The following is a 24,786-nucleotide window of genomic DNA, read 5'->3' on the forward strand; positions in this document are numbered from 1 at the left end:
CAAGGCTTATTTTTAAAACAAATAAAATACATACTAATTATCTGTGTCTGTGCGTGTTTGTGTGTGCGCGTGCATGTGCGTGCGTGCGTGAATATGTATTTATAAAACAACCAAGGCTTATTTGTAACACAAATAAAATACATACTAAGTTACTCTGTGTGTGTGCGTCTGTGCGTGTGTGTATCTGTGTGTCTGTGTGTGTATGTGCGTGCGTGCTTGCGTGCGTGTGTGTGCTTGCGTGCGTGAGTGTGTATTTATAAAACAACCAAGGCTTATTTTTAAAACAAATAAAATACATACTAACTGTAAATGATGACGTCAAACGATTTACTTCGGTGCAATAAAAATCAATCTAATGGCAACTATTTATTATATTTTAGACTAATTAACTGTATTTAAAAATTTTAAATACGTTAGATGTCATAGATAAATATGGAAACAGCGGAAAATTATCCAATAACAAAACAAACAAACAATAAAGTCAGAAAATAATATGCATTATCTATTATAGTAAACACGTGTTACAAATGGTCAAAAAAACTCAACAATAAAACTTTTGTGTCTCCGTCTGGTCTGTACATTTACATTGTTATTATCCCCTAATTGTTGTTTTTGTTGTTATTGACGTTATATCATTTTTATTCCTGTGACACCATATTGTTTGGTATTGGGCAATAAACTAAATTGATTTGAAACTGAATATGGAAAACATGTTATCATAATGCTTGGAACTTCTACGAAAAACTACGATTGACACCAAGACGCAAAGTGTTCAGTTTAAACTTCTACAACGTATATTAACTACGAATACTTACTTGAATAAAACTGATATATACAATTTAATAATCAGTATGCAAAACTTTCTGTTTTAAGGAAGCGGAATCCAGTGGCGGATCGAGGGGGTGGGTGCAGAAGCACGGTCACCCCCTAAATTTTGCGACAGTTGTATTTTTTTTTTTTTTTTTTTTTTTCCATTCGGGAACGTTTGTTATTGACACCCCCACCTCCACCCCATCACCCACCCCCAAATGAATTTTCTGGATCCGCATCAGGAATCATTAGAACATGTATTATTCACCTGTTATGAAACCAAGCAATTTTGAGTAAATTTAAAAAACTTGGTTTGAGATCAAAGCAAGTAGTGCCGTAAACTTCGGTAGTTGTGTTATATTAATTGGAGATCCACATTTAAGTCTTTTACAGTCCTCGGTGGTGTAGTGGTTAACCCATCGGACATACGGCTGGTAGGTACCACTGGCGTATATTGGGTGAGGGTGACAACCCATATTGGGGGTGGGGGTGGGGGTGGGGTGGCAACCCACACTATGTATGTATGTATGTATGATTTTATAAAATTTAATACAGTAAAAACAACAAAACAAAGGTTTGATTGGGGGCATGGACCAACTCCCCCCCCCCCCCCCCCCCCCACACACACACACTACGCCACTGGTAGGTACTGGGTTCGCCTCCCGGTACCGGCTCTAACCCTGGGCGTGTTTAACGACTCATTGGGCCACAACATCAGTTTCTCTCACTAACAACTAACTACTAACCTACTGGTAGTACTAAACCAAATAACGTCAAAGTTCGAGGTGCACCGAAGTTTTGACAGAGAAGTGAACACCACAAGTCCTGTGATTGGTGATAAATGTGAGTGTGTTGGTTGTAAATAGAAATAGTTTCATCTGGGCAAAAAATTGTGCAATTTAATTTCACGTAGTACCACTGTGTCAAGTAGCCTTGTGCTTGAAACATGTATGGGGTACCTGCAAAAAACAAAGTACTCGAATTTTGTGCGGAACTAGGGTAGTCATAGACGCTACCCGTTATCTTAGAAATGAGTAGCTTGACCGCCAATATTTTCTGATTCACTTTAAGGGCGAGGAGTGGTAGTATGTACATCCATGGCGTTTATGTCGATTGATATGCTGCAGGTAGGAGTTTTAGCCACATATGTTACTATTGTCGTCTATGGGATTTGATTTGGTAGTATACATCCTACTGTACTGGGCAAACAGTCCAGATAGTTGAAGTGTGTGCCCAGAACAGTGTGCGTGAACCTTAATTGGATACAAGCTCGAAAATAACTATGAATGCGCGAATGAATGGATGAATCATCTATTTTTAATAGTTAAAAGGTACATTTACATTTTCAAATTTACAAATCATACTCTAAATGTTATTGATGTTCTACATATAATAAAGTATTTAAGAAATATTGAAAATATACATATTGTCAGGAAAAGAAGACCTGTAAATGGGATAACTTAGAACTTTAATCATTTGAAGACGGCTTCCCCTAGTTTTTAAACAAATTGTACTATTTCAAATAACATAAGTACACTTTGGATATTCTTTCTCCTTCCTTCTTTATCATCCCCCACCTACACCCATTTTCTGCACCCCCCCCCCCCCCCCCCCCCCGGTCCTAAACTGTCTATGTTTTATTGATGTGTATATTATGTGTGTATATACATATACATATACATATATATATATCTATATATATACACACATGTGTGTGTGTATGTGTATGTATATGAATGCATATATTTTTATTTTCATATATATTATTATCACAAAATAAATATTTAAAAAAACCCAACAATAACAACCACAAAAAAAAAGAAAAAAAGAAAAAAAGAAACTAAACAATGATCTCTTTGATTTATTACAGTGGGACTGGTCGACAGGCTAGGACTTGTCCGTACAGATTGTAGTAACAGATAGGTTTTATTTATAGCATGTTTATTGCTTGCAATAAAATGATAAACGATTTTCAAAATGTCTATATATATTTTCCTGGTTTGTTGATTCATTTGAACTTATTTTCGTGCTTATATCCAATTAAGGTTCAAGCACGTTGTCCTGGGCACACGCCTCGGCTATCTGTGCAGTCTTTCCAGGACAGTGGGTTAGTGGTTAGTGAGAGAGAAGAAGGTGTAGTGGCCTTACACGTACCGGTCCCTTACACGTACCCATTGAGCCCTTGAGAATTTGCTCTGGGTTGGAGCCGGTACCGGGCTGCGAACTCTGTACCTACCAGCCTGTAGTCCGATGGTTTAACCACTGCGCCACCATGGCCGGTTGGTTTATTGAGCGCAAACAATGATATATTTGACAGACACATTTCTTACAAATATATTAGCCATCAGAAAATGGAATATTATACTGCATAATTAATACTAAACTATGTTGTATTTTACTTGTTTTTACACAATGGACTATTTTGGTTTTAAAACGCTAGCTTCGATTAGATTAACCTGTTACATTATTAATTATAATGTATAAATTTTGATACATACTATGCAAAAATGTAATTACATTAGACTTAATTATATAGTTTAAACATACCTTATTCAAGAAAACAAAGCTAGGTTACAAGTTTTTACCGCTCCAAGAGGTAGAAAAGATATATAGGGAGAGAAAAGAGACCGAGAAAAATGAAATGAGAAATACTTTTGTAATTATATACATTAATTAAACATTTCTAGTAGTTAATGACTTGTTGAATGACCAGATTGATATTTATAAAACAGTTTATTATCTAATTGGAGGTAAAGACAAGTGACCACCAAATACTGTTATATAAGTGTGCGTGTATATATATATATATATATATATATGTGTGTGTGTGTGTGTGTGTGTGTGTGTGTGTGTGTGTGTGTGTGCGCGCGCGCGTGTGTTTGTGACGTGCGTGTGTGTGACCTGTGTGTATGTGTTTGTGTGTGTGTGTGTGTTTGTGGCGTGTGTATGTTTGTGACGTGTATGTGTGTGACGTGTCCGTGTGTGTGACGTGTGTGTCTGTGTGATTATGTGTGGCGTGTTTGTGACGTGTGTGTGTGTGTGTGTGTGTGTGACGTGTTTGTATTTGTGTGACATGTGTGTGTGTGTTTGTGACGTGTGTCTGTATGTGTGTGTTTGTGATGTGTGTATGTGTATGTGACGTGTGTGTGTGTGTGTGTGTGTGTTTGTTACGTGTGTGTGTGACGTGTGTGTGTACGACGTGCGTGTGTGATGTGTGTGTGTTTGTGTGTGTGATGTATGTGTGTGTGACGTTTGTTTGTGTGTGTGACGTGTGTGTGCGTGTTTGCCTGTGTTTGTGACGTGCGTGTTTGTGTTTGTGATATGTGTGTGACGTGTGCGTGTGTATGTGTGTGTATGTATGAGTGTGTATGTGTGTGTGTCTGTGTGTGTGTATGTATCTCTGTGTGTGTGTGTGTGTGTGTGTGTGTGTGTGTGTGTGTGTGTGTGTGTAAAGTACGGGGACTGTAACTTTGATATTTCACACCCATTACTATATGGGTATTTGCCCCTTCAGTGAAAGGTTTAAAATAGATCAGATATCGTTAAAATAACAACAGATTCGAAATTGTAAGTGAAAACAATTGTGATGCTCATTGCACTTACTGTTCTGTCTGTCGTCACAATTTTGTTTATTTTGGTCCGACACATTTTGTCTGAAGCCGATGTTGGGACTCGAACCTATGGTACCGAATCGTCAGCAGTTTTCTGACCTCCACGATACTGTATGGATGGATGGATATATGGATGTTTGGATATGTATATATGTTTGTGTGCATGTGCGTGCGTGCGTGCGTATGTGTGTGTGTGTTTCTGTAGTAACACCAATGACAAATAAGTGCATAATTAATTCATGCTTTCTAAAGGAACAGTTGAGAAAACTGAAAAAGCGCATGTTGTAGTAGACATACGATGTCTATAATAACATGCAAAAGGTTTCTTAAAATTAACCATTACATAAATACGATTGTAACACCAATGACAGTCAATAAACATACTTTTATATTTTGACAACACATTCATAACATTTAAAGAAAACTATTCACAACTGTTCATATATCTGCTGTTTTTGACAAATAAGTTTGATGGCCGATATCTACCGGTGGAATGTTTCATCCAGAGAGCATTTAGTTTCTTTTGTTTTCTCATAAGTATATACAGTAACACAATTGACATAAAACTCAGGGACAAACTTATATTGCCCACCATCTTTTGAATACGGAAAATATTTACAAGATTCCTTCTTTCGTAAGTCAGCCATCAGTACGTATTAGATTAAAGGTATTCACTGTTATGTCTTCTGCTATATATTTTAACAGTGCATGTTATGTATTGTGTTATGCTTGGGACAAGTAACACCAATGTCAGTTTACACTAATCTCGAATAAAATCTCTATCAAAGCTGATTACCACAGAGAAAAAAATGCTATGACAGGATGATATTATTAATAAAGTATCGTTAAAGACAACACATTTAGTTTTCTATATATAAATAAAAAAGAAATTGTGCAGGGACATAAAAGTGACACTTTCCGTAGAATGACCCAATTCTAAAATATTTGAAACATTTTAGAATCGTGGGACTACAAGAATTTACCCGTGGCACCATAAGAATGTACCGTGGGACTACAAGCAGTTACTCGGTAGCATGTGATCTCTCTCCCCCCCCCCCCCCCCCCCCCCCCCCCCACTAAAGCTAATACTGAAACAGCAAAGTGCGAACATAGCCAGTTGTAATAACAAAGCGTAGTTTTTCTCAATTTTGTTTTACCGGAATGTAAATGAAGGAAGAGAAGTCGCAAGTTGGTAATGTAGGTTCTTGTATTTTACTTTCCAACATTAAACATGATTAACAAGTTAACTACATGGTGATACAGAAAAAAAAATATATGTCTAAGCTCTTAGGTGAACGACAGAGTTGACATTGCGACTGAGACCTCAAAGGTCTCCCCTTGGGTCCCACCTTCCCGGTCTATCTCTGGGTCTCTATATATCTTTTCATGTAAGAAAAAACTAATATTTATAAGATAGATATGTTTGTTGACTCGTAATTGCCATGGGTTTTAGTCCTTAGCTGATAAGCAACGATTAAAAGTTGAACAACCAAAAATCTATTCAACCTATTCAACACAGAACAATGGAACCTTTAAGAAACCTAGTTCATTATGCTGTCTATCGATGGTGAATCTTTCACTTTGATATATAATTGACATTTGACACAAAACGTATGAAAATAAATGCTATATTATTGAGGAGCTACCTTTTTTGCTACATGCAGTTCTTTACTTCTTCGAAAGATATATTTACCCAGCAATTAGAGACTTCCATTATAGAGGAACTGTCCTGAGTCTGTTGCCATTGTTAAGATGTTGCAGACTATCAGAAAATTTTAATGACTACCATTGTATGTATGTATGTATATGTATATATATTGATGTATGAATATCTATGTATTGTCGAGGTTGACTGTTACATACATAGATATTAACGCACTAGCGCAGGGGATAATTAAATCCTTTCTGGCCTCACAAATTGTCCCGTGCCATTGCTGGGACTCGAACCTATGGCACCAAATCGCCCGCAACATTTGATATCATGTGATACTCCTCCAATACTGAAACAGCAAAGTGGAAACATAACCAATTGTTGGAAGCCACATCAAAGTCCAAACGGTTAGTTCGTATCTGATAAAAGTTAAAATTCAAAGTAGCTAGTTTTTAAAAAGGCGGGACCTTAGGTTTGAATTAGTATGTATTCACGTGTAAGGGCTCACTAATAATTATACTTGTTTTAACTTTAAACAAAAAAGTGCTATCCTAAATTCATCCTTACCAGGATGGGCCAATAGAAGTGAAGAAACCTTATCAATGGTCAGCTGTTTGTAGGTAAACAACTTCCTTCGAGTCTTCCAGGGCGTTGTCACGTGATCGGTAAGTGGTGGGCGGGATCTAGATCTGTCGGCAGATCGCTCGCATGAGGTGTTTGAATCGTAGGATGTTAGGAACGAATCCCTTTGGTAAAGTTGTTGAATTTTCCAGTGCCACATAACTGATATGTCAAAATCCGTGGCATGTGCTGTCCTGTTTGTGGGGATGTGCATTCAAAACATCTCGGGGCAGGACGTAGCCCAGTAGTAAAGCACTCGCCTGATGCATGGTCGGTGTGGGATCGATCCCCATCGGTGGGCCAGTTAGTGGGCTATTTCACTTAGAGAGTAAACCCGCTATATATGTTCTATTAGTAGCAAAGGATTTTTTATATGAAACATCCCACATAGAGGACAACACATACCACAAACTTTGACATACCAGTCGTGGGGCATTGGCTGGAACAGAGAATAGGTCCGCCGAGGAGGTTCGATCATGCGACCGTTATATATATATAAGCTACCGATTGAGCTATACCCCGCACCTCGTCGAAATTAGTGTCCCTATACTAGTGCTAATTCATACATTTCCCTATAATATTTATTTGTATAATTTTATATAAATAAAACTTTATATATTTCAAGCACTGTTAACACACAAATAAATTATGAACAATCAAATGTATGATTAAGATAAATGCACGATTATTGTGTTTGAATCGATTATAATATGTAGTAAATAAAAATTAGTCAACTTCCATTTGCTGTGCTTTTAAAATGTCATCGTGATTTTATAGTACCAATCCAATGTAGTGTCCGTAACAGCCGCATGTTGGCAGATAAAAACACTTGTAACGTTTTTAACAGAAATATCTACTGAATGAAATTTAGAATTTACATTGATTTCATAAGCATTCTACGTCAGCTAAGTGTCACACGTTAAATTTATTTTGGCACTCGTCGTCTGACTCGTTTATAATTCTACAGAAAGTGTCACTTTTATGTCCCTGAACAATTTCGCTTTTATTTATATATAGAAAACTAAGTTTGTTGTCTTTAACGATACCTTATTAATAATATCATCCTGTCATAGCATTTGTTTTCGTCTGGTAATCAGCTTTGATAGAGATTTTATTCTGGATTAGTGGAAAATGTCATTGGTGTTACCTGTCCCTAGCACAAGCCTATATATAACATGCACTGTAAATATATATCTAACAGAAGACATACCACTGAATAACTTTAATGTAATACCTACTGATGGCTGATTTACTCACTAAAGGAGGAATTTTGTAAATATTGTCCGTATTCAAAATATGGTGGACAATATAAACTTGTCCCTGAATTTTTATGTCATTGGTGTTACTGTATGTACTTATGAGAAAACAAAAGAAACTGAATGCTCTTTGGATGAAATATTCCACCAGTAAATATTGGTCATCAAACCTATTTGTTAAAAGTAGCAGACGTATGAAGAATTGTGAGTAGTTTTGTTTAAATCTAATGAATGTGTTGTCAAAATATAAAAGTAGGTTTATTCAAACTCATTGGTGTTACAATTGTATTTATGTAATCGTTAATAATTTTAAGAAACTGTTTGTATGTTATTATAGACATAGTATGTCTGCTACAACTTGTACTTTTTTAGTTTTTTTCAACTAATTTTTTAGAGAGCAAACATTAATTATTTACTTATTTTGTCATTGTTGTTACCTGACTGAAAATTAAAGGGACATGTGCAACATTATAGTTGCATAATGGTGACTACTCAAACAAGAATACACGAGAAGTCCAGACAAACAAAAGCATTGTTAACTGATCAAAAAGACTATTTAGCGACTATAAACCATTTGTTGAATGACGCAACAGTTTCGGAGTTTGAAATAATGAAATGGATTGAACTAATGCACAAACCAATGAAAGATGTTGACACATCCCATAAGGGAGTTTCACCTTATGAAATGACTTTTACTTCATCTAACGAAGTTACAGACATTTCCGCCAGTTTTGGAACACACTGGCTCTACCAGATGACGACACGATTACATCTACAGCTGAATATAGTAGTATACTAAACTGCTTCCGGAATTTGATTGGTCAAAGGTCGAGGCGCAGGACTACTAACTTCCGGCTGTAGAAATGAATTGAACATACATAATTATTATATTCGCTTGAAATGCAATTTAAAAACCCCCAAAAACATGTCTTATGATAAACCGAAAAAACAAAAAACTGGATGGTAATTCTAGATATTTTACAAGCATAAAACATCCAACCACTGTAGGTTACGCCTAAAATACATTAAGGTATATGGGGTTTACAGTCCATATTAGGAAACTGGAAGGGCTGATGGAGTTTTAAATTCTTCTACCAGTTACTTGACGCTAACCATATTTAATACCCAGAATCTTCACCAACAGTGATGTGTATCACATTAATTCAGTACTTCATCTGCATGCAGTGATGTTGATTTTAAGTTTGTTTTTGTTTGTTTGTTTGTTTGTTCGTCGTCGTCGTCGTTGTTGTTGTTGTTGCTGCTGCTGCTGCTGCTGCTGCTGCTGCTGCTGCTGCTGTAATTAGTCCGAGCTCAAAAGCCAGAAAAATAAGTTTACCCTACACCACTTGGCCCCCTTAATTACTGGGTATTTTATGATGCGTATACCATTGCTCTTTGGAAATCAGGACGCTGCACTAAAATTTAACCCTGCGAAGGTTTTTATTTCCGGTCAAATCCAAGATGGCTGCTAAAATGATCAAATTCTATCAATATTATACTCTTTTTTTTGTCTCACGCCACTAATAATGATCCAATTGTGGTTAGTGAGAGAGAAGAGGGTGTAGTGGCCTTACACCTACCCAATGAGAACTCGCTCTGGGTTGGAGCCAGTACCGGGCAGCGAACCCCGTACCTACCAACCTATAGTCCGATGGCTTCAATAATGCGCCACTGAGGTCCATGAGCTGAATAGATATTATTTAATACAAATGATATCATCCAAATACGCATGTTGTCACTACGTATATAGTTGAACATACACAGCCAAATGACATACATAGCTGTAAGCAATGTTTTATTTATTTATTTTGAAATATAATATATTGCATCGGGTACACATTATGTAAGGTTTCACTGTGAAAACAACGAATTTAATCCAGTTATCAGTTCATACATCACATCCTGATAGTCATAAAAATACCCTAAATTGACACGTTTTGAAAATGTGTATTATCAATATTATGAGTTTTTACATTATTATTTTTAATATTTATTTTATAAATTGCCACATTTACAAATCACACTATATATCCACGTGCCGTGCCTATATATCGGATTGATAATTACAATGACATATTACAGTAGTAACAATACATATGAAAAACAAAGACATGTGCATACATATAAAATTCGTCACGAGCGTTTTTCAATATAGAAAACATCAACCATGATTAATCGGTATTTGTCGAGGCTCAATATAAGAAAGATTATACCAATTAACATTCGGCAGGGTCAAAGTTATTGTACAAAACGCCCAAATAAGATCGGTAACAAAAAGTTTGTTTGTTTTGTTTAATGACATCCCTAGAGCACATTGATTTATTAATCATCGGCTATTGGATGTCAAACATTTGGTAATTTTGATATATAGTCTTAGAGAGGAAACCCGGTACATTTTTCCATTAGTAGCAAGGGATCTTTTATATGTAACATCCCACAGACAGGATCGCACACACCGCGATCTTTGATATACCAGTCGTGGTGCACTGGCTGGAACGAGAAATAACTCAATGGGCTGACCGACGAGGATCGATCCTATACCGACCGCGCAACAAGCGAGCGCTTTACCACTGGACTACGTCCCGCCCCGGTCGGTAACAAATACGTGTTACAGGTGGGGCAGCTAATGTTGTATATATTGTTTTGCACTTTTGGTTAAAAACTGACCCATTACAATTATTTTCATATATGGACGCAAACCAGTAGTGTCCCCTGGTGGCGCAGGAGGATATACCCCTCCCACTCCCCCATTCATGTAGGAAATTCTTAATGTGTTACAAATATCTGCATGCATATCCTACACCAACTCCGAAAGACATAAAACTATTTTTAAATAGATACAATAGGCATTCTATGCCATATATTTATATCAGAGACCTACTTCTTCCAAATGGAAAGCACACACCACGGCATTTGAGCAATTGTGGTGCACTGGTTGGAACGAGAAAAACCCAATCAGTTGAATGGATTCGCTGAGGTGGTTCGATCCTGCGACGCAAGAACCTCAGGCGAGCGCTACCGACTGAGCTAAATCCAGCCCCTGTTCGATTACAAAAATTCATGATCGATTAAATGGGGAAAATGTTAACGCATGGGCGTACATGGGGGGGGGGGGGGGGGGGGGGGGGTTCGATGGGTTCGACCGAACCCCCCCCCCCCCCCCCCCCCCCCCTGAAATCGCTTTTTTTTATAATTTAATATATCTGACATTGATATCTGACATTATTATATTTACTCAACATAGAAATATATGCCCAATATCTCTGCAATCTATTTTGGAACCCCCTTTTCAAAACTCAACATAGAAATATATGCCCAATATCTCTGCAATCTATTTTGGAACCCCCCTTTTCAAAACTCAACATAGAAATATATGCCCAATATCTCTGCAATCTATTTTGGAACCCCCCTTTTCAAAACTCAACATAGAAATATATGCCCAATATCTCTGCAATCTATTTTGGAACCCCCCTTTTCAAAACTCAACATAGAAATATATGCCCAATATCTCTGCAATCTATTTTGGAACCCCCCTTTTCAAAATCCTATGTACGCCCATGTAACGGTAATTGTTCCTTCAGTTTAGATGATGGAAATGATGCAAATATGTTAGGATTGTGTTTGTTTTCTTGTATCATATAAATAAACATAAGATATTAAATAGTTATTAAAGGTAAAATTAGCCATGTGTAGGGTCTAGATCCCGATAAATACGACGATATGTGCATGGTCCTTATACTTAAAGGCACTCAATTACGGATTTAATAACCTTCTTTTATTCTTATTTCTCTACATGTGGATTACAAATGAAACTTACATTTATTTGAAATACTAAACCTCACTTTTGTATTATCCAAGACGTTTTAATTCAATCACAGTGGAGGTGATCCAAATAGCCGTTATTATTCTTTAAATTATTGATCGTCGACATAATTCAATTGTTTTTACAAAATATCAATAATAAGTGAGATATGGTGGTTATGTAGGTGGTTAAATAAAGTACTATTAGGAACAAATCAAATGTATATATTTTCATTAATTTGGTCAGCCATCTGTGACTGAGTGCCTTTAAAATCCTCCTTATGTTCACGATTCTAACAGATTGTATAATCGAAGGTTGATATATTTATTTAGAAAACGAAGATCGCTTCACAAATAAATGGGGTATTTTACAATTATAATAACGATTATTATATTAAATTAACTTTGTTGTTGCTTTTTAATTCTTTTCTTGATTATTATAAAAATAGACGAACAAAATAGACCACAGAAACACACCTTTTTCTGTCACAATTGTCTATTCACCTCTGACTAAAGTGTGTATCATCCATACATTTTTAATTGTAGAAAATATTCTGTAGAACTTTACAATATTACCCACTCAAGCTGTGTTAATTAGTTAATAATTGTTAATAAACGCTGGTCATTCCTAAGATGGTGATGTAGTACAGAATTCAATGAATGATGATTTAACATAAAATATCATTTCGATTTCAAATACATGTACTAACAAAAGTACGCTTGGCAAATTGTAGACAAATAAATAAAGTTTTTGTTTTGTTTAATGACACCACTAGAGCACATTGATTTATTAATCATTTTTACATTAGTAGCTAGGGATCTTTTATATGCACCATCCCATAGACAGGATAACACATACCACGGCCTTTGATATACATATGGTGCATTGACTGGAACGAGAAATAGCCAATGCACCATCCCATAGACAGAATAGCACATACCACGGCCTTTGATATACATATGGTGCATTGGCTGAAACGAGAAATAGCCAATGCACCATCCCATAGACAGGATAGCACATACCACGGCCTTTGATATACATATGGTGCATTGGCTGGAACGAGAAATAGCCAATGCACCATCCCATAGACAGAATAACACATACCACGGCCTTTGATATACATATGGTGCATTGGCTGAAACGAGAAATAGCCAATGCACCATCCCATAGACAGAATAGCACATACCACGGCCTTTGATATACATATGGTGCATTGGCTGAAACGAGAAATAGCCAATGCACCATCCCATAGACAGGATAGCACATACCACGGCCTTTGATATACATATGGTGCATTGGCTGAAACGAGAAATAGCCAATGCACCATCCCATAGACAGAATAACACATACCACGGCCTTTGATATACATATGGTGCATTGGCTGAAACGAGAAATAGCCAATGCACCATCCCATAGACAGAATAACACATACCACGGCCTTTGATATACATATGGTGCATTGGCTGAAACGAGAAATAGCCAATGCACCATCCCATAGACAGAATAACACATACCACGGCCTTTGATATACATATGGTGCATTGGCTGAAACGAGAAATAGCCAATGCACCATCCCATAGACAGGATAGCACATACCACGGCCTTTGATATACATATGGTGCATTGGCTGAAACGAGAAATAGCCAATGCACCATCCCATAGACAGGATAGCACATACCACGGCCTTTGATATACATATGGTGCATTGGCTGGAACGAGAAATAGCCAAATGGGTCCACTGACGGAGAACGATCCTAAACCGACCGCGCATCAGACGAGTGCTTTATCACTTGGCTTGTCCCGCCCCCCTTATAGAAAGAAAGAAATGTGCTATTTAACGACGCACTCAACACATTTTATTTACGGTTATATGGCGTCAGACATATGGTTAAGGACCATAAAGATATTGAGAGAGGAGACCCGCTACCGCCACTCCACGGGCTACTCTTTTCGATTAGTAGCAAGGGATCTTTTATATGCATCAAGCCACAGACAGGGTTGTACATACCACGGCTTTTTATATACCAGTCGTAGTGCACTGGCTGGGACGAGAAATAGCCCAATTGGCCCACCGACGGGGATCGATCCCAAACCGAACGCTCATCGAGCAAGCGCTGTACCACTGGGCTATATACCGCCCCTTATTTCCCAAATTTTATAAAAAAATTTATTAAAACATGTTATACTGATATTCAATCAGCTGTTAAAGTTAATGGGTATGTATCAAACCTCTTTAATCTCTCTCGGGGTATTAGACAAGGGTGCCCGATCAGCACTGTTTTATATATTTTGGTAGCTGAAATTTTAGCTGAAGCTGCTCGGGAAGATTCCAAAATTAATAGGATAACTTTACCAGATGCTTTTGTCAGTAGTGGGTAGGCTATTCGGACGACGGTAACCAGGGCCGTAGCTAGGATTTTTTGTTTGCTAGCTACGGCCCTGGTAACGCAACTTTATCAGACTTTGACTCAGTTAAACAACTTTTCAAAATTTTATATATTTATGAACGTGCATCTGGAGCTAAAGTTAACTTTCAGAAAACCAATGGTTTCCTAATGGGGAAACTTAGGTACGAGAAAGATACTCCTCTTGATATAAGATGGACCAATGATAAGATTAAAATATTAGGTTTCTACTTTGGTAATATTGATGTTTCGGCAGATAACTGGGAACCTAAAATTAAAAAAAATTAAAGCAGTTTTAAATATATGGAGTAATAGAAAATTAACATTACATGGTAAAGTAGTGGCTGTAAATTCACTTGCCACTAGTGGCATTTGGTATTTATCAGACGTTTTGGAACTTCCGGAAAAATGTGCCAAACAAATTGATACAATGATTTTTTATTTCATTTGTAGCTATAGAAAACATTTTATATCAAAAGAGCAAATTCAACTACCTAAGGAGTTAGGCGGGTTAGGAATTAAATTTATAAGTAGATTTCTGAGTTTAGAGGGTGAAGGGAATTGGAAATCTTTAGTAGATTATTTTTTTAGGCCAGTATAAAAATTTAAATATCGATAGATAAAATGTAAAATTGTAAATAAAAAACAGAATTTTAAATCAATGCCGAACATTTACAAAGACATACTATTAATTTGGGATGAACTTGACTAAGTTGACAATACGCGCGACACGGAGAGTTATCAACAGATTCTGTATGAACCTCTCCATGACAACTCGACTATAAATAGCACAAAACACAAACACAATACGTAGAGAAGGACTAAATTTAGTCAGAGACATATCGGACTTGGGTACGAACGACTTCATGGACTTCGCTGGTTGCTCGACTAGCGCGGCATTGTATTGCCAAATAAAAGACCTACAGGACAACTTTCCGCGACCGCTATTATGGACATTAAAGAATGAAGACTCTTTTGATGGTAACTTAGACGCCATCTTTCGTAACAACGTAGGTGATACGAATAAAGACGTGGCAGTCGCGAAAAAAAAGACATATACACAGTTTTGTTATTGCGAACTCACTAAGACCAGATGGGAAACCATTTTTACTGAAAGCATAAATTGGAAAAATATTTGGCAGACACTAAATTCGGCTTAATTGAAAATCATGATTTTGATTTAATTTATAAAATGATTAGAAATGTAATTGCAGTTAGAAAAAATATTTATGATTGGAAGATTGAGTCCACCCCCGAGTGCGTTGTGTGCGACGGAGTGGACTCAGTCTTACACGCTTTTTTTTCACTGCAATAAAACTAGACTATTTATTAAACAAATTGAATCCATTTTCAAAAAACGTTTTAGATATAAATTCAGATTAAACCCATATAGAATGATTTTTGGAATTAAACATAACCCTGACAACTATGCATCGAACTTAGAGATCTTTCTCTGGAGTAAAGTTATAAGGGTAATTTGGACTACACGAAAATTATTAGAGGGTGATAAGCCATGTAATGAAATGGCACTTTTCAAACATTTAGTATATTCAAGGGTGGAAACTGAATATTTTGCTGCATTAGAACGACCTAATAGAAGAGAAAAATTCTTAAAACACTGGTGTTTCGAGGGGGTTATTGCCTCGTGCAATGATGCCTTCGACATTACATATCAATTATGAAAATTATTGGCCAATTTTGCCCAAAACGTAGAAAAAAAATAGGCCTGGACCTCCCGGCTTGTAGCTTTGGAGGCTAGGCCCGCAAATCAGGTTAGAATCTTTTAACTAATCAATTTTAAACAACACACACAAAAGTATAAATGAAAACAAGAACACAAGCATGCAGTGAATATATATTTTATTATGACACAAGCACAAACACTTTTATTGTACATATATTTTTAACATTCAAGGAGAACCTGGTTAATTGTAAATAGGTAGGATTGATAAATAAATGGGGCAACCGGCGAATTGGCCGGTAGTGCCCGAAACGTAAAACAAAAATAATTATATATATATATATATATATATATATATATATATATATATATATATATATATATACCGCCCCCGCCCCCTTATAGGCAACAATACAACTACTGAACTGTTAGTGGTGTTGGTGTTTTATATATTTGTATATACATGTATATATATATATATATATATATATATATATGTATGTATGTATGTATGTATGTATGTATGTATGTATGTATGTATGTATGTATGTATGTATGTATGTATGTGTATGTATGTATGTATGTATCTGTATCTATATCTATATATAAATATATATGTATGTGTGTGTGTGCGTGCGTGCGTGCGTGCGTGCGTGTGTGTGTGTATTATATGGGGTAATCGTAATCAGTAATTGCAATCGACTGTAATCGCAATCGTAATCGATTGCATTGCGAATGTAATCGTAATCAGCGATTACTTTCATGATTACTCATAATTTACCAGAACAGAACAGAAAAGCAATTTATAACACTCAGGCCGTTATGCAATGGCATAAGAGGAACATACATATTCTGATTTTGACAAGATGGTTTACAGAAGGGTACAATTAATAGAAATGCATGGTATTACAGTATAACAATATGTGTATTAACAATATAGATACACGATATTACATTATAGAGATATCTGTATTAACAATATAGATACATTCCGTGATGTAACAGAGTAGAGATATATTGTAAAATATAATTATTCAGAATATTTCAGTTACAACTGTGTACTTTGCAATTCTTGATAGTACAATATATAGATATAAATAGGTAGTGCATTTAAATTTTTATAAACGTATACAATTAGATGTAAAAAATATATTTCCATAAATTAAAACTAAAGACGTAAAATAATGTAATATGATTTAAAATATATCAAATATAGTTGTATGTTGACATTCAGTTTCATTAACTGGTTAAAGTGTGGTAATTTTGGTTGTTGTTGGGTATTGTTCTTGTTATGGGTTCTTAAATACTTGAAATATATGTATATGTATATATATATATATATATATATATATATATATATTCGTGAATTTAGCTATTTTTGTTATTGTGTGCTTATTCTTTAACTGCTCATAAGTTCTCTAAATTTATATATGTTTTGTCGGATATAATAGTATGGATGTAAACATTCTGTATTGATATTATTGAAAACACTACATACAAATAAATAATGAAATTCGTCTCCTATATCGTTTTCATTGCAAATTGTACAAAGTCTATCTTCCAGTAGAACTGTATTCCAACGTCCAGTCTCCACGGGTAAATAATGGTTGAAGTCTTAAATTTTTATCATAACGGTCCATAATTTTTCAGGAATAATATTACGATAATTTTAAAAATGTAGTTGCTCTTTGAAAAATTCGTAGGTTTTACCTCTTGATGACACTGAAATATTATTTTTCTATGTTTGTAAATACTGGTCGTTTTGTCTTATGCTAATTTGTTGTGATAGCCATTTTACGGATAGAAAGGTTTGTGATAGCCATATATTACTCATTCCTAGGTGATCCAAAATATTTTTAACATCAGGAATCCTGTTACAGTTAGTTCCATTGCTAATATGGTCTCTCATTGTTGATATGTATAATAATAGAAATAGTTTAGATTGTTTCCCTGAGATAACTCGAGCCCAATAACAAATTAATGTTTTGTGGATAGTCAACTCGACTGGCATTCTATCGAGTTCACCATATAACATGGAAGAATATGTCTAATAAAATTGATTTGAACAGAGTTATAGATGTCCTTGTTTTCGTATCCCTATATTTCACAGCCATATAATAATATTGGCAGAACCACCGAGTTAAACATTTTGAAATGAAGGAAGGAAATGCATTAAATGATTATTTAACGGCGGACTTAACACATATTATTTACGGTTATATGGCGTCAGACATAAGTTCAAACATTTTGAGTTTACACTCTATTGATAGATGACGATCTTTTGCTTTTGCCAGAACGAAATACCTAGCCTTTGTCTCCTGTTGTTTAAATCTAATCTTAGTATTTTAAAAGTTATTTGGTATAGTAAAAGTGGCACCTAAATATTTGTATTCTTTGACATTTTCAAGAATAGTTTTCAAATCTTAAAATTATATTTATAATCTTTACAATTTCCATTAAAAATTAATACTTTTGTTTTTGTAGTATTTATTTTAAGTTTCTAAATATTACAACATTGATAGAATATATTTAATGTGTGTTGTAAATTGGCCGCACGTGTTGCTAGTAAAGCAGTATCATCACCGTACAATCAGCAAAGAAGATGTATTCCAACTTCTAGTGAGTTATTTTTATTATCTTTAGTATGTTTAGCATCAGCTGCAGCACTCAAGATTTTCAAGATTTATTAAACAACACTCAGACACATTACAATGTGTAACAAGAGGACATTTTCCAATACATAATTAACATACATGACAATAACAGGCGTCAACATAGAAGTATCTATAATGAACATAGAACACAAGATATGCAAACAAAATAGCTAAAATATACGGAGAAACGTCAGTTCACTAGACAAGATAATCTTTTAATAAATATAGCAAGTTTTTTTTAATAATGGTGCATTACATAATGACAGCATACCTTTCATTTTAAAAACGCTAGGATTAATTCTATAATATTGTTTTATATATTTTCTTCTAATATTTTCAATATTATCATTTTTACAATTGAACAAATAATGGTATTCATCTCCAATATCGGTATTACAAAGTTTACATATTCTGTTTTTTGTAGGAACTTTAAACCATCTGCCAGTTTCGATTGGTAATCTTAAATTTAACGTACGCAATTTAGTTATCCAGCATCTATTTTGGTACGATAATCTCGACAAATAGGTTTGGAAATAAAATTCTGTTTTAAATAATGTATCAAACTGACCCCTAGAAGAGTTTGTAATGTCCGAGAACCACTGTTGTATAAATTGATCACAGCGGTTTTGTTTTAATTCTTGTTTATACGATTTGAAATCATTATTTTGATTGGTATAGATGTACTGGTCAATCAGTGTAATCAATATAACTGATATTCCACTGTTTCTACTCTAATAGTAGAACTGTCCATATATACTGATTAACCCAATTGAAATTTAGCATCTGTATTGCATTTTATAAGAAACGCATGATTAATTATGTTTTACATAGACGTTAGCACAATGTGCTTTTAAATATTTTAGAATTTTAAATGTTTGAAGTATCTCGTGGGCTGTTTAACCGGATGCTGTACCTTCTATCCTTTGTATATATTCGTATATTTATATTCTATGATTTATGTAGACACTGTATGTGCGTGCGTGTGTGTCTATTTATTTATTTATTACCCATATGGTCTTCAATAAACGGTTACATGAATGTCTTATTTCCCTCCACGTAATCTTCATTGCCTGGGTCATAACAATACCTTGAAAACCGTTATTCTTACACACCCGTTGGTGAGAACATCATGGTATCCAACAGCCACTCATGTATTATTCACCAGTAGCACACTACTAGTACTGACGTAACGAGTCACTATAGCAGCTGCTGTTATAAACAAATATCTATTGAGAAACAGAAAATTGATTTATTATTGACATTGTTACAGTTGTATCACGTAGGCCGACGTTTTTATTTCGCAAAATCACTAAAGTGGCAGATCGAAATACCCGTCAAAACGATGAATGATTTCAAATGAGTATTAAGGACTCATAGTTTTAAGCTTGCAGGTAAGAAGAAATGGAAAGCTAAATTTCATCGCAAAAATTCTACGCCAAGACGTTTTCTTCCGGGTTCGTTTCTCATTTTTCATCTCGTTTTTCATTTTTCATTTCAACTTATTTTCGTGCTTATATCCAATTAAGGTTCAATCACGCTGTCCTGGGCACACACCTCAGTTATCTGGGCTATCCAGGACAGTGGGTTAGTTGTTAGTTGGTTAGTGGTTAGTGAGAGAGTAAGTTAGCTACAAGTGCAAAAGGTTGTAAATATGTTTTAGTCAATAAAGATGTTAAAATGTGCTTAAAACCTGGTTTTTGAGGATATGTAAGAAATTAAATAATACATTCGTGTCCAATAAATACTATTTATCTCACAACTCGTTGCTTAATAACGTATCAAACTCGCTTTCGCTCGTTAGATACATTTTAAAACAACTCGTTGTGAGATAAAAGGTATCTAATGACCACTCATGTATTATACTCTATATTGGACATGGCTACATTTTCCATTAGTAGCAAGGGATCTGTTATATGCACCATCTCACAGACAGGATAGTACATACCACGGCCTTTGATATACCAGTCGTAGTGCGCTGGCTGGAACGAGAAATAGTCCGATAGGGCCACCGACGGGGATTTATCCCGAACCGACCGCGCAACAAGCGAGTGCTTTACCACTTGGCTACGTCTCGCCCCTCGAAACAACACAGTCTGAACAAAAGTTTAATTTCACCTTAAGATATATATCATTGAATAAAAATAATAAGATCACTGATTATCTTTCATTTATTTACAGAGTCTACAGAAAGTCTCAAATTTGTAGAGACCGTTTCATACCTTGATCTATACATAGATTCAGAATGACGTTGGCCTTCATACAAAGCCGTGTGATAAAAGGGATAACTTCAGCTTTTCAATAGTCAAGTTTCCCTTCATGTCGAGTAATATTCCTTCTGCTTCTTACGTCTTGAGAATGACAGTCCTACAGACGTTTCAGGAGGGATGAAACATCATGTTACGGATCTCTCAGGGGAGTGGCGGTCCTCTTAAGTACAACCACCTGATAGTGGATTATGGAAGCAATCACGACTTTGCCTAACTTCCTTTCGACTCTGGCTTGTGCAGAGATACGATTTTGATTGTGAAAAAGGTCATTTCTTTAGTATATTTTTTCTTACTTTTTTCAGATCTATGGCCACCTCAGCTGATTTCAGTGACGACATATCCTGTATAATCTGTCTGAACATATTTACGAATCCACGGTCCTTAACAAGACTGGCATTAGGAGCACATTCAGTTGTCCAATCTGCAGAGACCGTGCCAAACTCGTCCGCAGAAATGAGGTTCAAGACAAGACTGAGTCCCTGGCGGAACAATTCCCAATTAACTACGCACTCGTCAAGATCATCGATGTTATACAGAAATTACAACCACGTGAGTTTTAAAATGTATCAGTGGGGCTAGGTTACCCAACGAATTACCACTACTACTACTACTGCTGTTTTTCTTTTCCGAAGCATATCTTTCTTATTAATGTATGTAGGATCATCAAACCTTGCATTCAAGTACAACTTGGGATGGCGGTGTGTCGCTTACCATAACTAGGTCACCGTGACCTACTTTCCAAGCATTACTGCAGATTAATGTAAATCCTTACCAAGGCCACTTCTTCCTTATCAATTCATATAAGATCATCAAACTTTGCATGCAAGTACAACTTGGGATAGCGGTGTATTGTATACCATAACCAGGCCACCGTAATTTACTGTTAACGGTCGTATCATGTACCTCACTAGTACTCTCGTTTTTATATTATTATACGTTTTTCCAGTGTTCTATGTGCATGTTTAAAGGTGCATTCTTAAAGTTGCAAGTGTCATATGTTGCTATGTTTACATGTATTTGTTATACACAACTACAAATTAATCTATTCCACTTATAGGCGTGGCATAATTAACTTAATGACATGTATATTAAAATTGCAATGTGTCACTTCGGAATTCTTGATGAAAAATATGAAGTACATACAAAATCTTCAACTCTCAGAAAAGTTTAATAATATACGTATGATTACTCATTCTTTCTGATTCTGAAGGGGTACAACCAACACGTTCTCTTCCTGTGTTTGTGGAATATTCTTATAACATACATTGCCAAAAAAACAAACAATTCTTTCAGCAAAAGGGGATTCTATAAAGATGTCCCCTTTTGCTAAATCTCCTAGATTCGCCAGTGACAATAAACTATATATAATAATAATGTTAAAATGTGTCCATCTCCATTCTGTTATTAGTCAAATCATTGAATGCACACTATTCTGTTGAATGATATAACATGATCGAATTTTAAAATACAATGTACTTTTATTAGCATTTGATTTGTATTTTGTTTAAATTCTGACACACAGCGTCATCCATGAATGCATCAAGTAAATCCAGACACACACTCCGACAGATAGATCGAGAAAAAGACAGTCTCCAGCTTGTTACTACCATAAATGCAAGTCACAGCTCTGATACATTCAGCCCCATTCTGACAGCCAGTGATGTGCTACATGTTGGCACTTCAGTAAAAATACTAGTCGCAGACAACAACAACCACTGTGTCAAGTCCTTCAACCACGACGGCACACTGCACTGCATCTACAAACCTAACGGTATACCTGAAGGTCTTGTTAAGTTTCGTGACAACGAGGTAGTAGTAACTCTAACACGACAGAAGGAGATCGTGTTTCTGAAGGTTAACGACAAAGACATCACACTGACAAAAAGAGTGACAACTGAGAAGCATTTTACAATGATAACTGTCTTACCGAACTTCAATCTGGCCGCTGTTGAAGATTGTTCAGGTGGTCTGCTTTATGACATTATGGACCAGGACTGTCGTGTAATCTGGTGTGCACATGATATTTTACCACATGCCTATCTTGAATATCTCACTGTGATTGATGATTGTCTGCTGATTGGGTCTATGGGTTGTTACGAGTGTGCTAGAGGTGTGAAATGTGTAACAACATCAGGTGACAAATGGGCGACTAACAATGAAACTGGGCTTATGAGCAGTGGCGGCATCACATGCGACGCCAAGGGGTTCATTTATGTTGCTAATCCTGACAGACATTCAGTTGTTCAGCTGACATCCAGTGGTCAATTCGTACATAACATCCTCACCCAGGACCACTTGTCTTGTCCCAAGCCTATCTGTTTCTACCATGATCAGCTGTATGTGGGTGAGAAAAATGGCGAAATAAAAGTATTTACCTGGAAGACAAAATGAAATGAAATGAAATACAAGTGGAAATGAATGATGTATGTTTAACAACGTCAAGCATATTTTAACCTGCGGCTAAAAGATGCCCACCATAGTGATAACTGTGACTCGGTCTGCAAAGTGAGAACAAAATTCTGCTGTAGCCATTTTCCAGACAGACTATATGTATATGTATATATATATATATATATATATATATATATATATATATATATATATATATATATATATATATATATATATATATATATATATATGACCGGTTTAGACAGAGTTCATTCAGAGTTATGGTTCTTGAATGATCGACAACTCGCGATCAACAATGACATTTGAACCCATGGATGGTTGGGAACCACAGACCCAGACTTGCAATCGATTATTTCACAGACATAAAAAATATACTTAAAGGGACATTGCTAAGTTTGCTGCAATTTTTAAGATGTTATAGACTAACAGAGATTTTTTAACGATTAATTACGTATCAAATATATTTTTTCTGCATAAAATATTAGTGGCTACATATTAAACGTGTTCCTGGTCGTTCTATTATTTGTACTAGGTTAAATTTCATTTTATTTCCTAAAACATTATTTATTCGTACGTACGAATTAAAAATGTTGTGCTAAATCTTTCTGTTTTGACTAATTTTTGTATTAATTTGACTTTAGTTTCTAACGAAAGTTCGATACGTTGCCGTTTTTTGGGTTGCTCCGCCATTATAAATGAAATAAGACAACACAAAATATACGAGCGACTCGCACCTATTTAGACATGCGTTAGGTTGACAAGTAAAACTCGCCGAATTCATAAGAGTGAAATCAGTTAGGTATCAACACACACACACTAATATTAATCCGATTGATCTAACGGCCCACCGCAATAAGAGCAAACTTCATACGAGTACGATTACATTTTGCATTTGATCTTGCGACGGCGTCCTGATTACTTGGCAATTGACGATCATTGTTTAACTAATTAAGCAGCTCGTCGTTCAGACAAATCCCAGTCCGGTGTAGACAGAGGTAATTAATACATGAATAGTTCTTTTGTTCTTGATTTTTGATCCGGAGTCCGGAGTAGACAGAATACGGATTAGGCAGAGATTTATACCTAAGAGATAAACGGTAGCTGAACGGGGCTTTAGAAATTAACCGGTTTACGCAAAGATCTGGATTACACAGAATCGGTTTAGACAGAGTCCACTGTATGTATATATATATATATATATATATATATATATATATATATATATATATATATATATATATATAACAGGTAATCACATAATGTTGTAGATGTTTACATGTGTAATACATTTTATTTATAGATATAAAATATAAACGCAAATTTCTGAAAAATATTGTAAAATTTATATATATATATATATATATATATATATATATATATATATATATATATATATATATATATATATAATATATATATATATATATAAATTAATTTTGACATAGTCTTAGATAGGAAACCCGCTGCATTTTTTCCATTAGTAGCAAGGGATTTTTTATATGCACCACCCCGCAGACAGGATAATACATACCACGGTCTTTGATATACCAGTCGTGGTGCACTGGCTGGGACGAGAAATAGCCCAATGGGTCTACCGGCGGAGATCGATCCCTGAC

General features: G+C 35.5%; 1 protein-coding gene across 1 annotated transcript; it reads left to right on the forward strand.

Moving 5' to 3' along the window:
• The first annotated feature begins 19,780 nt into the window (after positions 1–19,780).
• LOC121391759 lies at positions 19,781–23,315 on the forward strand. The gene is made up of 3 exons (XM_041523277.1): positions 19,781–19,945; positions 21,061–21,307; positions 22,281–23,315. Exon 3 carries the CDS (start codon positions 22,289–22,291, stop codon positions 23,147–23,149), a length of 861 nt encoding a protein of 286 aa, XP_041379211.1. The 5' UTR covers positions 19,781–19,945; positions 21,061–21,307; positions 22,281–22,288; the 3' UTR covers positions 23,150–23,315.
• The last annotated feature ends 1,471 nt before the right edge of the window (positions 23,316–24,786 follow it).

Source organism: Gigantopelta aegis, chromosome 3 (genome assembly GCF_016097555.1).
Source record: "Gigantopelta aegis isolate Gae_Host chromosome 3, Gae_host_genome, whole genome shotgun sequence".
Classification (NCBI taxonomy): Eukaryota; Metazoa; Mollusca; class Gastropoda; order Neomphalida; family Peltospiridae; genus Gigantopelta; species Gigantopelta aegis.

Bases quoted from the DNA above. Each gene is read 5' to 3' on its own strand.
- LOC121391759 (XM_041523277.1), top strand. From the start codon at position 22,289: ATGAATGCATCAAGTAAATCCAGACACACACTCCGACAGATAGATCGA.